Consider the following 13,601-nt stretch of genomic DNA (forward strand, 5'->3'; position numbering starts at 1 on the left):
TTCTACAGTGGCTGCACGATTTCGATGGACGATTGGACGTTGGCGTCTGTACTGAAAGTTGTAGCTTGTATTCACATCGGCAACAGAAAAAGTGTAGTTTGTGTGTGTGCTTTAGATGTCATATTTTAATTAGGACTCCAATACTATCAGCTGCCACTGCTCATTTCTGTTCATTTGTTTTCAGTGTTACATTGATATGCACGGTAGTGAATAAACAGAGGGCTTGGATCTCAGGGCTCTTGCCTGTCTCTAAAGATATATGAAGAAAAACAGGTAGTCACACAAGGTATTCAGAGCCTACGGACCGCCCATCCAAGCGGCCGCCCTTTTCTAGCGAAGCGGGTGGCAGTAGCTCAGGAGGTAGAGTGGGTTGACTGGTAAACTGAAGGTTGCTAGCTTGATCCCAAAGTCAAAGTGTCCCTGAACAAGACACCTCACCCTGACTGCTCCCAACGAGCTGGTTGTCGCCCTGCCTGGCTGACTCCACTGTCGGTGTGTGAATGTGTGAATGAATGGTTGTACGTTGCTTTCGATAAAAGCGTCAGCAAAATCATCTAAACGTTATTTACTCACACGTACACACACATGAAAGCACACACACACACATACATACAGAGAGACAGGCACACTCAGAGATAAGGAGAGACACACCAACTATGTAAACATGTTAAGGGAGGGGTCCTCTATGTTCCTAGAAATTTTCAAGTTCCTGCATCCCTCTTACACGGTCGGCTTAGCTCAGGAGGTAGAGCAGTTGTCTTGTAACCAAAAAGTTGCTTTGAGTGTTGATGTGTCCCTGAGCAAGACATTTAACCCTAACTGCTCCTGATGAGCTGGCTGTCGCCTTGCATGGTTGACTCTGCTGTCGGTTTGTCAATGTGTGTATTAACTGATGTAAGTCGCTTTGGTTAATGGCTAATTGTACACAGACTTGCGATGATGGAAAAGGAGCATTAGCACTTAGTTTAGCATTTTTTCAAATTATTCACATTGGCGCTGTGACCTCAGTCTTTGAGCTATCGGCACACACTTTGTATACACCTGGTCAGGATCTTCTCTCTTCCTAAATCTGTACCATTTGCCAGATCATCAGACAAGTCCATAGATCCTGGATATTAAAACTGTGAGTCATTTCATGCTTTAGTTCTGAAGGATTAGACGAAATTTTCGCAAAATGCAAAATGAGGCATGTACAGGAAGTTTAGATTTTTTTTTAACAATCTGCAACAAATTTTGGCACCAAACATTTTCGAGACTAAATATGTATATGTACCCCAAATTTGAGGAATTTTGACGAGTACACCGTTGAGATATAGGCATTACCAATCCGGAATAATAATAATACCCAAACCCTAGAATAACAATATGTATCCACAGATACATTGGGAATACCTAATTAGGCTTGCATATTCTGTTAAACAAAGTGGTCTCATCACAATGTTGAAAACAAGATTTATTGTCTTTTAACTTACATGTTGATTAGTCAAACTAATAATACAGATCAATAAAATAAGTGGTTATAATTTGAGATCTGAAATGATTTTAAACTGCAATTTAAAATGAAGTTATAATAGAAAGTAGGTAATGTAGTAATTCTCCTCATCAACTCATTTTTTTATTTTAAAAGGATTGATAGATAACCATGTTTTTATGATATTGGTTTTCCTCGCCCCATTAAAGCTTTTCTTGTGTTTTTCTCAGGCTTCAGGATTATTATGTAACACTTTGGTCCAAATAGGGCCAGTAATAGCCCAAAACTGGAAGCTAGAATGGCAAAAACCTCTACAGCATCTGCATATTTTCCAGGAGAGTTGATATAAGCTGGGATGAAGGCTATCCAAACTGCACAGAAGACCAACATGCTGAATGTGATAAACTTGGCCTCATTAAAGTTATCTGGTAGACTCCGGGCCAAGAAAGCAAGTAAGAAACTTAGAATAGCTAGTAAGCCAATATATCCTAGTAAAACTCCAAATCCAACTGTCGATCCCACTACACACTCGACTATTATCTTGTCTTTGTAGTACTGTGTGTTTTTATGAGGTGTTGGTGAGGACGACATTAGCCAGGTTGTACATATTGCTGCTTGTATTAAAGTAAGAAATACAACAGTCCCTCTCTGTTGCATTACCCCAAACCACTTTAGACTACCACCACCACCTGGTTTGGAGGCCTTGAATACCGCCAGAACAACCATGGTCTTCACAAGGATACACGAGACACATAGCACAAAGCTGATCCCAAAGGCTGCTTGCCTCAACTGACAAGTCCACAGCCTTGGGTGACCAATGAAAAGCAAGGAGCACAAGAAGCATAATTTGAGTGACAGCAGTATGAGGAAGCTAAGCTCTGAGTTGTTGGCCCTGACCACTGGCGTGGTCCGATGATGATTGAAGATTCCAAAAACAATTGTGCATAAAAGTGTGCCAGATAATGAAGCAGTGGTCAAGGAGATGCCCAGGGGTTCCATGTAGGAAAGAAACTCGATGATTTTGGGTTCACATTGATCACGTTGGGGGTTGGACCAAAATTCCTCTGGACAGCTGGTACATTGTGTTGAATCTAACAGGAAATAATTAAAATAGTTGTATTACTTGCCTCTTACAATATACGTACAATAATTGTGCAGTGTATTAATGTATTTCTGCCATTAAACCTGTCTTATTGCTAATTTGTCCTTCTGAACAAGGAATGCAGTCGAAGCAGCAGACAGGTTCACCCTTCTTTCTGGCCAGGCGGGTACCTGGGGGACAGCTCTCACTACACACTGACTTGGGAGGCTAATGGGGGAACAAGTTGATTGGATTTAAAAACATTTCACTTTTCATTTTATGATATATCAAACATGTCAGGGACTTAAAGATGATTGAAAGCACACCTTTTTAGATTCAAAATTCCAAAAGATTTGCTTATCCTGAAGGATAAGATTATCGAGTCTTGAAGCCAATTCGTTGACCTCTCCCACATGTTTAACCTCTGTGCTTCCATCTGAGAGCCACATCCAGTTCATCACATCATAGATTGGTAAAACATCCCCACTTTCATCAAATGAGACTAGATCACCAAAATCTGTTGTGAAATTGACCCTTTGCAAGTAATTTAACAGCTGTTTTGTGGGAAACAAGAGTAAAGAGTGAGAAAATCGACGTTGTGCTATTGAGTTGTCACAACGACAATATATTAAATCAAGGTAACATGATGTCATTTTCATTTTATTATGGAATTTAATTGAAAACAGACCTGCCATGGCTCTAGTCCCTGTAAATGGGCACAGCTTTGCTCTTTGAAAGGCCCACTTCCTGGAACACACTGCATAATGTCATGTAGGGCATGTGCCAGGGCATATACTGCCTTGTACACATTGTACTCTGGCCTGAGGTTAGACAGATCCAGGAATTCCGTCTCTGTATTCTTTAGAATCTCATTCCCTGTACAAAGTTTTTCCTGAGTCTGCCCATCAAACTCCATGTCAGGGGTCATAAACTTGCAATGAAATACATGCTCCCAAAACTGCTTCACCTGAATGAAGGGGAATTCATGATAAGGGGATTCATAATCAAACATAAGTATCATGCATGTCACATATACATTTAAAAGTATTCATACAAGATATTTGTTTGTGATTCTTAATCGAAGTGTAAGGTGCAACCCGCACTAAATTGTTGTCTTGGTTGCTGAGTGTGTCATTGGCAGGGCGTATTCTCAGAAGGAATTCCCTGAGTCCTGGTATCTCCCCCCGGCGGATGGCAATGCCCAGAGTCCCTGCAAGAAACGGCATGTAGCTCGGGGTCTGAAGAACATCGGCTGTAGTCCAGGCTTCACTGGCCATCCACTGTAGGCCCGTAACATTCTGCCTTACCACCTGTGGATTTTAATGTATTAAGTAGATCAAGTTTAAACACCAGTAATGCATCTACTGTAACATATTTGTGCTTTTCAATTGAAATATCACTAGTTATATTTGAATGATTTGCTTACAGAATGTGCAAAAAAAAATATCTCACTACACACCTCTCAATAACACAAATCACTAACCTCTTCCATGAGTTTAAGCATGTTGCTTGCATGTGCAAAAGCAATAACCACACGGGATGTGGATTTCTTCATTATGCCAACAATCCTTTGCAGATCATCTACATCGTTACTCTTAGGCAGAGCCTCTAGATAAGCAAGACAGCCTCCCCCAGAGAGGGCCAGGTCTGACTGGAAGGATCGGGCAACGTTGAGTCCGTAGTCATCATCACTGACTAACAGGCCTAACCAAGTCCATTTAAACCGCCTTAGAATTTGGAGCATAGCTCGCACCTGGTTGAATACAAAGAAAATATATAGCTTGTAGAGCATGTATTCTCAATATTTACCGACATGTTTCAATATCTAATTCCCATTTCAAAGCTTTGAGTCACATGCAGATTATTTATGATGCTTCATGGATACAAAAATCAGTAAGAAATGCACTCTACCTGAAATGCATCACTTGGAATAGTTCTAAAGAAAGATGGGAACTGCCTCCTGTCACTCAGACAGGAACATGTGGAATAATAACTCACCTGTCCCATGTAAAGATAGAAACAATTGTTATCATTTATCTGTCTAAATTACATTAGAATTGATTTGGCTTTGGCATTTGACTTAATTATCTTCGATTAATAATTTTAAACGTAATGGCAACCATCAACCAGAATCCTTGTCTGTTCATAAATTAGGTTACAACTCACCATTGGTACCCTATACAAGCTTACTATGCTAGAAATAGCAATAGTACGTGTTGAGGAAGAATCTCCCACAATTCCTAGCACAGGAGGATAACCGTTACAGGTCTCATTTGATTGAAATGGCTCTCCGCGGCCACTGGTCATAGACAGAGCTGCACTCAATGCGTTCCATAGGTTTCCACAGCTATCATATAGATTGTATCCCAATGATATATTAGGAAGAAGTTTGGAGTTTCTGTTAATTTCGTCAACAGCAAATGCCATGGTCTGGGCTTGTCTGAAACCTACATGACTAAATCTAAGAAACAAATTTATTATACATTACAACATTGTTATATTATTAAAATGCCTTGATCAACACAATATTAGACATACTCACCCAAAGCAAATGGGATCGTTTGGCTCTGAAGTAAAATACAGATCAGAAGATGCAGTGTAAAAGTTACAACTAAAGATCCCTCCCAGAATAACATCCCCAGACTTTTGCATTCCATTTAGATTAAATTGTCTCTTTGATGTACAAGAGAATGGACCTGTTGAAGACATATGAGAGGAGAAAGAGACTAAAAATAAACATACACAAATTAGCAAGTGTGATTCTTTATGAGCTCTCATGACTGCCCTCCAATCTGACCCAACGTTTCTGAACTAAAGGATTTCTCAAACACAACATTATATACAGTGCCATCCCCTTTGCCAATTTACTCTTTTTTTTTGATGTATCTATCAACGCTAGGCAGACATTTTGGGGAGGGAACTGGACTTCATTACCATAATTACATCAGAGAATGGATAACAGTTCTGAGCATACAACAATTCTACTGCTTACTTAATGAAAAAGCTTTGAATATACTGTGTTTTTTATAGATATCTTGTGAACTTTCATTTCAAGTTCCCCTTTCGCATGAAAAATGCTTTGGCAAAATTGGCTCTTCAATAATGTCACCCCATTACAAAAAATGTTACTCTTCAATCCCAAACAATGACCAAACAACCATTATTACCAATAACATTTATATGGCCCTATACTTCCGAAATGGAAGGGGTCATTGCAAGTGTTGCACGTTGTAGAAACCCTATATATTACCCAATTTTGTTCTTTTAAATGTTGGAAAAATAAGAAGTCATAATATAAAAGGTATTTACAATAATGTGTTTATTCAACTGGTCAAATCTTATAATTATAGGATGAAGGGAATTTTCTTCCACCACACCTGGTTGGTGTCTGCTCTGAAATTGGCAACCAAGTGTATATATATCTCCTAGTTCAATATACATCTTTTGATGCACTTATGCAGATCATCAGTGATGGAACTTTGGGTCATTGGGTGTTTCGGGTCTTTCAACATCATACAGCCTAACCCCGGCGACCCAGCCCGGATCGATCAAGTCCCGTCTTGCAGGCCCAGCCATCTACGGAAGTAACAGCTGATCCTCCTCTCAAACCCCTTCAATGTTGTTATTGGGAACTCGTACAAGCGGGGTCCACAGAATCCACGGGAGAACACTGCTGGTAAATCCAGGCCTTGATTTACCAGGCAGATCGGACTGGTCAACTGCTGTCAGACACGCCTCCAGCTCCCAATTTGTGGCCATGATAAATGCAGCATCCTTCATGGCGCAATCCTAGGTCTTTCAGAGGCTCTTGATGGGTTTCTCGTGACCGATGGAATCTGGGTGCCGTCCAGAGAGAAGCGGAACTTGTCAGCCACTTTCCTTCTCTTGAGCACCAGGGACCTAGATTTTGCAGGCTTGAAACACATCCGAACCCATGTGATTATCTCCAAGCCCTGAAGGATCCATCGGCACCCTGGCACTGACGTTGTTGTTACTTTCAGGTCGTCCACAAAGGCTCTGATGGTGGCTGGCGCACTCCAGACTTGGTGGGCGGACCTCTGCTCTCAACTTGGCTGACTTGACCAGCATGTACAGGGCCAAGGCAAAGAGTATCCCTGAAATAGTCCATCCAGTGATGATCCGTTTGTCCAGCCGAATCCACTCCGATGTTACTGTCACAGAGGTGATCCTCAGCTTGAAACTCCCAAGATGAGGTCCCTGATCTTACCTGGGACATGGTGCCGATCCAGTGCTGTTTCCACAAGCTTATAGGGAATGGATCCATAGGCATTGTTGAGGTCGAGCCATATTACTGCTAGGTCTCCTTTCACTTCTCTTGCCTCTCTGATCAACTGCCTGACCACACCTGTATGTTTGAGGCATCCTGGAACCTTTGGGATTCCACCCTTCTGTACTTGGGTGTCATTGTATTAACTTTTCAGGAGGAACTCCGTCAACCGACGGGATAGAATGGCGAAGAATATCTTCCCCTCAATGCTGAGCTCGATGTCCTTAGCATTCTCCTCCTTTGGAATCCAGACAACTTCTGCAAATCTTCATTGTTGGGCTACCTTTCCCCTCCTACAGATGACCCTCAGCCGGTGAAGGAGTCTGCGACATCGCTTGTAGACTTTGTAGGGCACTCCGCTTCGATGGGGGCTGAACTGGTTCTGGCTGCCTTGACAACCTCCCAAACCTCTTTCCAACTTTGCTCCTTGCTGTTGATGTCTGTGGTAGGTCCTGGGGGGTCTATCAAGGGTCTATAGGGACCTAGGTCTTCCTCCCTAGCAGCATCACTGTAGGTGTTGCAGAGATGGTTGTCGATCTCCTCTTTTCTCCGCCTAGTTTTTGCACATGCAACTGTGGTGAATCAAAAGGGTTTTGCTATGAAGGCAGACTTATCTGGCTGATGTTCTCTGCCCTACGGTTGTTCATGTAGTAAACAACTTCCCTTGGTACCCAACTTCTCCACTGTACCAAACCTCTCAGCAGCAAGGCTGATGATGATGGTTGCCATGGTTGTGAGATTCCTGTCTGCGTTGCCCTTGGCTGCTGCTTCTATGATCATGTCCACATCATCGAACTGGAGCCATTTGTTTGCCACTTGTTTGCCCTCTCTGGCCGGAGGCCACTTGACCTGCCTTCTCCTTCGTCTCACCAGGGGTGATCCCTGCGCGCTGTATCAGTTGCGCCTTCATCAAGCATTTCATCTTAGCCTGGTGGATCTTCAGGCCACACATATTTTTGCATACTTTGCTGCAGACACATTCTGCAATTGTCAATGATCTGTTTGAGTTGGTCGTTAACTCTAGGGGCCCTATTTTAATGGTCTGAAACGCAAGTGAGGAGCGCCAAACACAAATAGCTTTGTGGGCAATTCTATGGCGATGTTGCTATTTTACCGCCGGATAAATGACTCGTGCCCGGCGTAAATCTAAAAAGGGTTAGTCTGAAGTAGCCTAATTACCCATAGGTGCGGTTTGGGCGTAACATGCAATAAACTAATGAGAGTGCCATCTCCCATCCCCTTTAAGAGCCATGAGCACATTTGAATCCGACGAGTTGATATTTTAGGGCCCTAGGACTGTCCAGTTGGGGTGCTCATTATCTCCTCCTCTTGGACATAACTGGGGGTATATTTCATTAAGGCTTTTTGTAGCTGATTTGGGTACTTCCTCAAAGAGGTTGCTGGTTGGGTTGCTGGCCCTTCCTACCCCGGTTGCCATTTCTCTGAGCTGTACACTGTCTCTCCAGTTGTCGCCGGACTAGTCATGGTTGTCATCCTGTCAACCAGCCTGTTCCTGAATGTCAATGGCCAGGCCAGGGTAAAGTAGTTTAATATACATCTAAATTATATACATATTTTAAATGCAACCCTACGAATAACAATGGCACATCTTTTGGACACTGAAAGTGGATTATCTTTCATTGTTATTGTTTTATTTGGTTAAGGAGTGGATCTAGACACATAAAATGTACCGGAGCAGTAAATGACAGACCGTATGACCCTATTGGAGAGTCAATATAAACTCTTTTAAAATTCTATGTAGGAGCCAACTCATCTTTATTAAAAAGGCCTATGTAGAAACAGGATTAGTAGTTCTGTTTTTGTTTTATTTGGTGCACATACCTTTTTGGATATTGTCCCAGTTGACCCTCCACACACCACTTAGGCGTGTGGCTTTAATGGGCTTCTCATACGCAAAGACACAAGGAGATATTGTAGAAAAACGGTTTATTAGAGATGGAATGTTTGTTGCATGCAGAACAGGAATTGAATGCTGGCATGCCAGATCTCTCTTCCTGAGTATCTGATAATGACTGGCTTATCCTGTGTGCCTTGATTGCCCAAAGCACCACAGGTGTGCTACCTCACCCAGCCCCTGAGTCTAATTAGCTTTTCTCAAGCCAGGTGAGGCTGTTTGAACCAACCGTCATCCACAAACACTCAATATACCCCCCTCCAAAAGAGAAATTCAAACTCTATAAACTGAATTTTGAACAGGGTACCAATACCATACCTAACAAGACAACCAGACGCTTAACATTTTCACCGTACCTAAAGTAAAAAAAACAACCTCATTGTCCCCACACCCTCCCCATCTGGTGGCTGATTTATTCTTTTTACTATTTTGTTGCGGAAATATTTGTCTAGACTTGATTTGAGAGTGGCCAGATGGAGATTTCAGAAGATTATTTCAACAAATGTATCTCTACAGGGGCTAAACGGTTTAGATTTTAAAACCATAACAGTCTGTTTGTTGGTATGTTGGTTTCCAGACTGTACGTTGGAGCTTATAATTCCATTGGCTACTAAATAAGTTTAGCTTGTGTGTGCGCATCAGATGCCACATTTGAATTAGACCTCCAATACGATCAGCTGCCACAGCTCAGTGCTGTTCCCTTGTTTTCAGCGTTCCATTGATATGCATAGGAGTGAAGGAGAGAAGGATTGAGGGGGATTGAGCTGGAAGGGGGGGGGCTAGGATATCGGGGCTCTTATCAGTCTCTAAAGAGTTAAAGAAGAATTAGGCTTGTATAAAAGTTAAGTGGTTTCGTCACAATGTTAAAAACAAGATTTATTCTCTCTTTTGACGCATATGTTGGACAAACTAATCCTACAGATCTATAAAAGTATTGCGGATATAATTATAGATCTGTAATGATTTCAAACTACAATTGAAAATTAGGTTATAATTGAAAGTAGGTATTGTAGTGATTCTACTCACTGACTAAATCTCTTCTTTCGTAAAATACCCAGATAACCCTTTATTATGATCTTGTTGTGCCTCGTCCCATTATAGATTTTTTGGTGTTTTTCTCAGGCTTCAAGATTATTATGTAACACTTTGGTCCAAATAAGGCCAGTAACAGGCCAAAACTAGAAGCTAAAATGGCAAAAACCTCTACAGCATCTGCATATTTTCCAGGAGAGTTGATATAAGCTGGGATGAAGGCTATCCAAACAGCACAGAAGACCAACATGCTGAAGGTGATAAACTTGGCCTCATTGAAGTTATCTGGTAGATTCCGTGCCAAGAACGCTAGTAAGAAACTGAGAATGGCCAGTAAGCCAATATAGCCTAGTAATAATCCAAATCCTACTGTGGACCCCACTACACACTCAACTATAATCTTGTCTTTGTAGTACTGTGTGTTTTTATGAGGAGTTGGTGAGGACGACATAAGCCATGTTGTACAAATTGCTGCTTGTATTAAAGTCAGAAATACAACAGTCCCTCTCTGTTGCATTACCCCAAACCACTTCAGACTACCGCTACCGCCTGGTTTGGAGGCCTTGAATACCGCCAGAACTACCATGGTCTTCACCAGGATACATGAGACACACAGAACAAAGCTGATCCCGAAGGCTGCTTGTCTCAACTGACAAGTTGACAGCCTGGGTTGACCAATGAAAAGCAATGAGCACAAAAAGCACAGTTTGAGTGACAGCAGAATGAGGAAGCTAAGCTCCGAGTTGTTGGCCCTAACCACTGGGGTGGTACGATGATAGGTGAAGATTCCAAAAACAATAGTGCATAAAAGTGTTCCAGATAATGAAGCAGTGGTCAAGGAGATGCCCAGGGGTTCAAAATAGGAAAGAAACTCCAGCCTTTTGGGTACACAGTGATCACGTTGGCGGTTGGACCAAAACTCCTCTGGACAACTGGTACATTTTGTTGAGTCTAACAAACAAGTAATTATAACTGTTTAGCCGTTGAGTTTCACAATATATGCACAATAGATGTGCATTGAAGAAATATATGTATATCAAACAAACCTTTTTTATTGCTGACTTCTCCTTCTGAACAAGGGATGCAGTCGAAGCAGCAGACAGGTTCACCTTTCTTCCTGGCCATGCGGGTACCAGGGGGACAGCTCTCACTACACACTGACTTGGGAGGCTAAAAGGGGAACAATGTCACTGCATTAAAAAAAAAATCCCATTTCATGTTATGGTAAACAAACATGTCAAGGGCAATAGGTTGATTGTAAGCAGACCTTTTTAGGTACAAAATTCCAAAAGATTTTGTCTTCGTCAAGATTAAGATTATCGATCTTTGAAGCCAATTCATTGACCTCGCCCACATTTTTAACCTCTGTGCTTCCATCTGAGTGCCAGATCCAGTTAATCACATCGTAGATTGGTAAAGCATCCCCACTCTCATCAAATGACACTTGATCACCAAAGAATGTAGTGAAATTGACCCTTTGCAATTGATATACAAGCTGGATGGCAGGAAAGAAGGGTATAGAGTGAACACATTAACATGGCAGTATTGAGCTCTCAAATTTACATCATAATAAATAATGAACAATAATAATACATAATAAATAATAATAATAAACATAATAAATCACAGGAAAGAAATTAATATAATAGAATTGTATTGAAAACAGACCTGCCATGCCTCTAGTCCCTGTAAACTGGCACAACTTTGACCTTGGAAAGGCCCACTCCCTGGAACACACTGCAGAATGTCATGTAGGGCATGTGCCAGAGCATAAACTGCCTTGTACACATTATATTCTGACCTGAGGTTAGACAGATCCAGGAATTCAGTCTCTATATTCCTTAGACTCTCATTGCCTGTACATAGTCTTTCTTGAGTCTGCCCTTCCAACTCCATGCCAGGGGTCAAAAACTTGCACTGAAATATTCGCTCCCAAAACTGCTTCACCTAATAAAGGGGAATTCATGAATAAGGGGGATTCATAAGCAAACATAAGCATCATGTATAGGTCACATATACATTGAAAAGTATTCCTACAAGATATTAGCTTGCGATTCTGAATCGGTGTGTAAGGTGAAACCCGCACTAAATTGTTGTCCTGGCTGCTTTGTCTGTCATTTTCAGGGCGTATTCTCATTAGGAAGTCCCTGAGTCCTGGTATCTCCCCCCGGCGGATGGCAATGCCCAGAGTGCCTGCAAGAAAAGGCATGTAGCTCGGGGTCTGAAGAACAATTGCTGTAGTCCAGGCTTCACTGGCAATCCACTGTAGGCCTGTAATTTTCTGCCTTACCACCTGTGTTTTGTAAAGTATAAAATATATAAATTCTTTTATCCATCTGCTGAAACAAATTTGTGCTTTTCAATCTTACTTTTGCAAAAATCTCTACTCATAAGAAAAATAACAAACCTCTTCCATGAGATTAAGCATGTTGCTTTGATGTGCAAAAACAATAACCACACGGGATGTGGATTTCTTCATTATGCCAACAATCCTTTTCAGCACCTCTTCATCTTTTCCCCAAGGCAGAACCTCTAGATAAGCCAGACAGCCTACCCCAGACTGGGCCAGGCCTGACTGGAACGATCGGGCGGCGTGGAGCCCATAGTCGTCATCACTGATTAACAGGCCGAACCAAGTCCAGTTAAACCGCCTGAGAATTTGGAGTATAGCTCGTACCTGTGGAAAGGAATAGCCGGTGTAACATCTAGTTGGAACATTCCCTACATGTTTGAATATCTAATACACATCGCAAATCCATAATATGCACCCAGATATTTGATAATGGTTCATAAAAACTAAAATCGTTGCTGTGGTAAGGAATGTGCTCTACCTGAAAGGCATCACTTGGAATAGTTCTAAAGAAGGATGGGAACAGCCTCCTGTTACTCAGACAGGAACATGTGGCAAAATAACTCACCTGTCCAACGTAAAGAAACAATTGTTATGATCCATCTGCCTGAATTTATTAGAATTGATTTGGTCTTGACTGACTTGACTCATTTCTATTAGTCATTTTAAAAGTAATGCCAATAATCAACCAGAAGCCTTGTCTGATTGGAAAATGGGTGTCAACTTACCATTGGTAGCTTGTACAAGCTTGCTATACTAGAAATAGCAATAGTACGTGTTGAGGAAGTGTCTCCCACAATCCCTAGCACAGGAGGTTTCCCATTACAGCTCTTATTTAATTGAAACGGCTCTCCTCTGCCACTGGTCATAGAAAGTGCTGCACGTAATGAGATCCCTAGATTGCTACAGCTATCATATAGATGGTATCCTAAAGATATATTAGGAAGCAGCTTGGAGTTTCTATTAATTTCCTCAACAGCAAAGGCCATGGTCTGGGCCTGTCTGAAACCTACAGGATCAAAGCTAAAAAACAATAATTAAATAATTTAAAATCTTTGTACACAAACATAATTGTACATTCTGAATATTTCAGTAGCCTTAATTGACACAATCCTAGACATACCCATAACAAAAATTTTTTGTTTGATTTTGCATTCTAAACAACATTACTACTCTTTCATTTTATAACAGTTAGAATATAACAACACTCCTTGACATACTTACCCATAGCAGATGGGATGTTGTGGCCCTGAAGTAAAGAAAAGTTCAGAAGATGCAGTGTACAAATTCATCTTAAAGATCCCTCCTAGAATAACGTCTCCAAACTTGTGCAATCCATTCAGATTAAATTGTCTCTGTGATGTACAATAGAGGGGACCTGTTGAAGACAGATAGGACGAGATGGAGAACAGAAACAAACCAACACATATGAGCAAGTGTGATTCTTTATGAGCTCTCATGACT

The 13,601-nt window shown here is 41.4% G+C and overlaps 2 protein-coding genes across 2 annotated transcripts; both read right to left on the reverse strand.

Annotated features, from left to right (window-relative positions):
- Positions 1-1,648: 1,648 nt before the first annotated feature.
- On the reverse strand, positions 1,649-7,620 carry LOC307073168 (extracellular calcium-sensing receptor-like; the record flags this gene model as incomplete). Its single annotated transcript, XM_079732870.1, has 9 exons — positions 1,649-2,562; positions 2,657-2,780; positions 2,879-3,106; positions 3,241-3,519; positions 3,656-3,862; positions 4,036-4,305; positions 4,464-4,550; positions 4,719-5,013; positions 7,535-7,620. 9 exons carry the CDS (start codon positions 7,618-7,620, stop codon positions 1,649-1,651), a joined length of 2,490 nt encoding a protein of 829 aa, XP_079588996.1.
- Positions 7,621-9,824: 2,204 nt separating this feature from the next.
- On the reverse strand, positions 9,825-13,365 carry LOC307073170 (extracellular calcium-sensing receptor-like; the record flags this gene model as incomplete). Its single annotated transcript, XM_079732873.1, has 9 exons — positions 9,825-10,738; positions 10,834-10,957; positions 11,055-11,282; positions 11,456-11,734; positions 11,874-12,080; positions 12,195-12,464; positions 12,619-12,705; positions 12,866-13,146; positions 13,362-13,365. 9 exons carry the CDS (start codon positions 13,363-13,365, stop codon positions 9,825-9,827), a joined length of 2,394 nt encoding a protein of 797 aa, XP_079588999.1.
- Positions 13,366-13,601: the final 236 nt, after the last annotated feature.

The sequence above is a fragment of the Pollachius pollachius genome, assembly GCF_949987615.1.
Source record: "Pollachius pollachius genome assembly, chromosome: 3".
Lineage (NCBI taxonomy): Eukaryota > Metazoa > Chordata > Actinopteri > Gadiformes > Gadidae > Pollachius > Pollachius pollachius.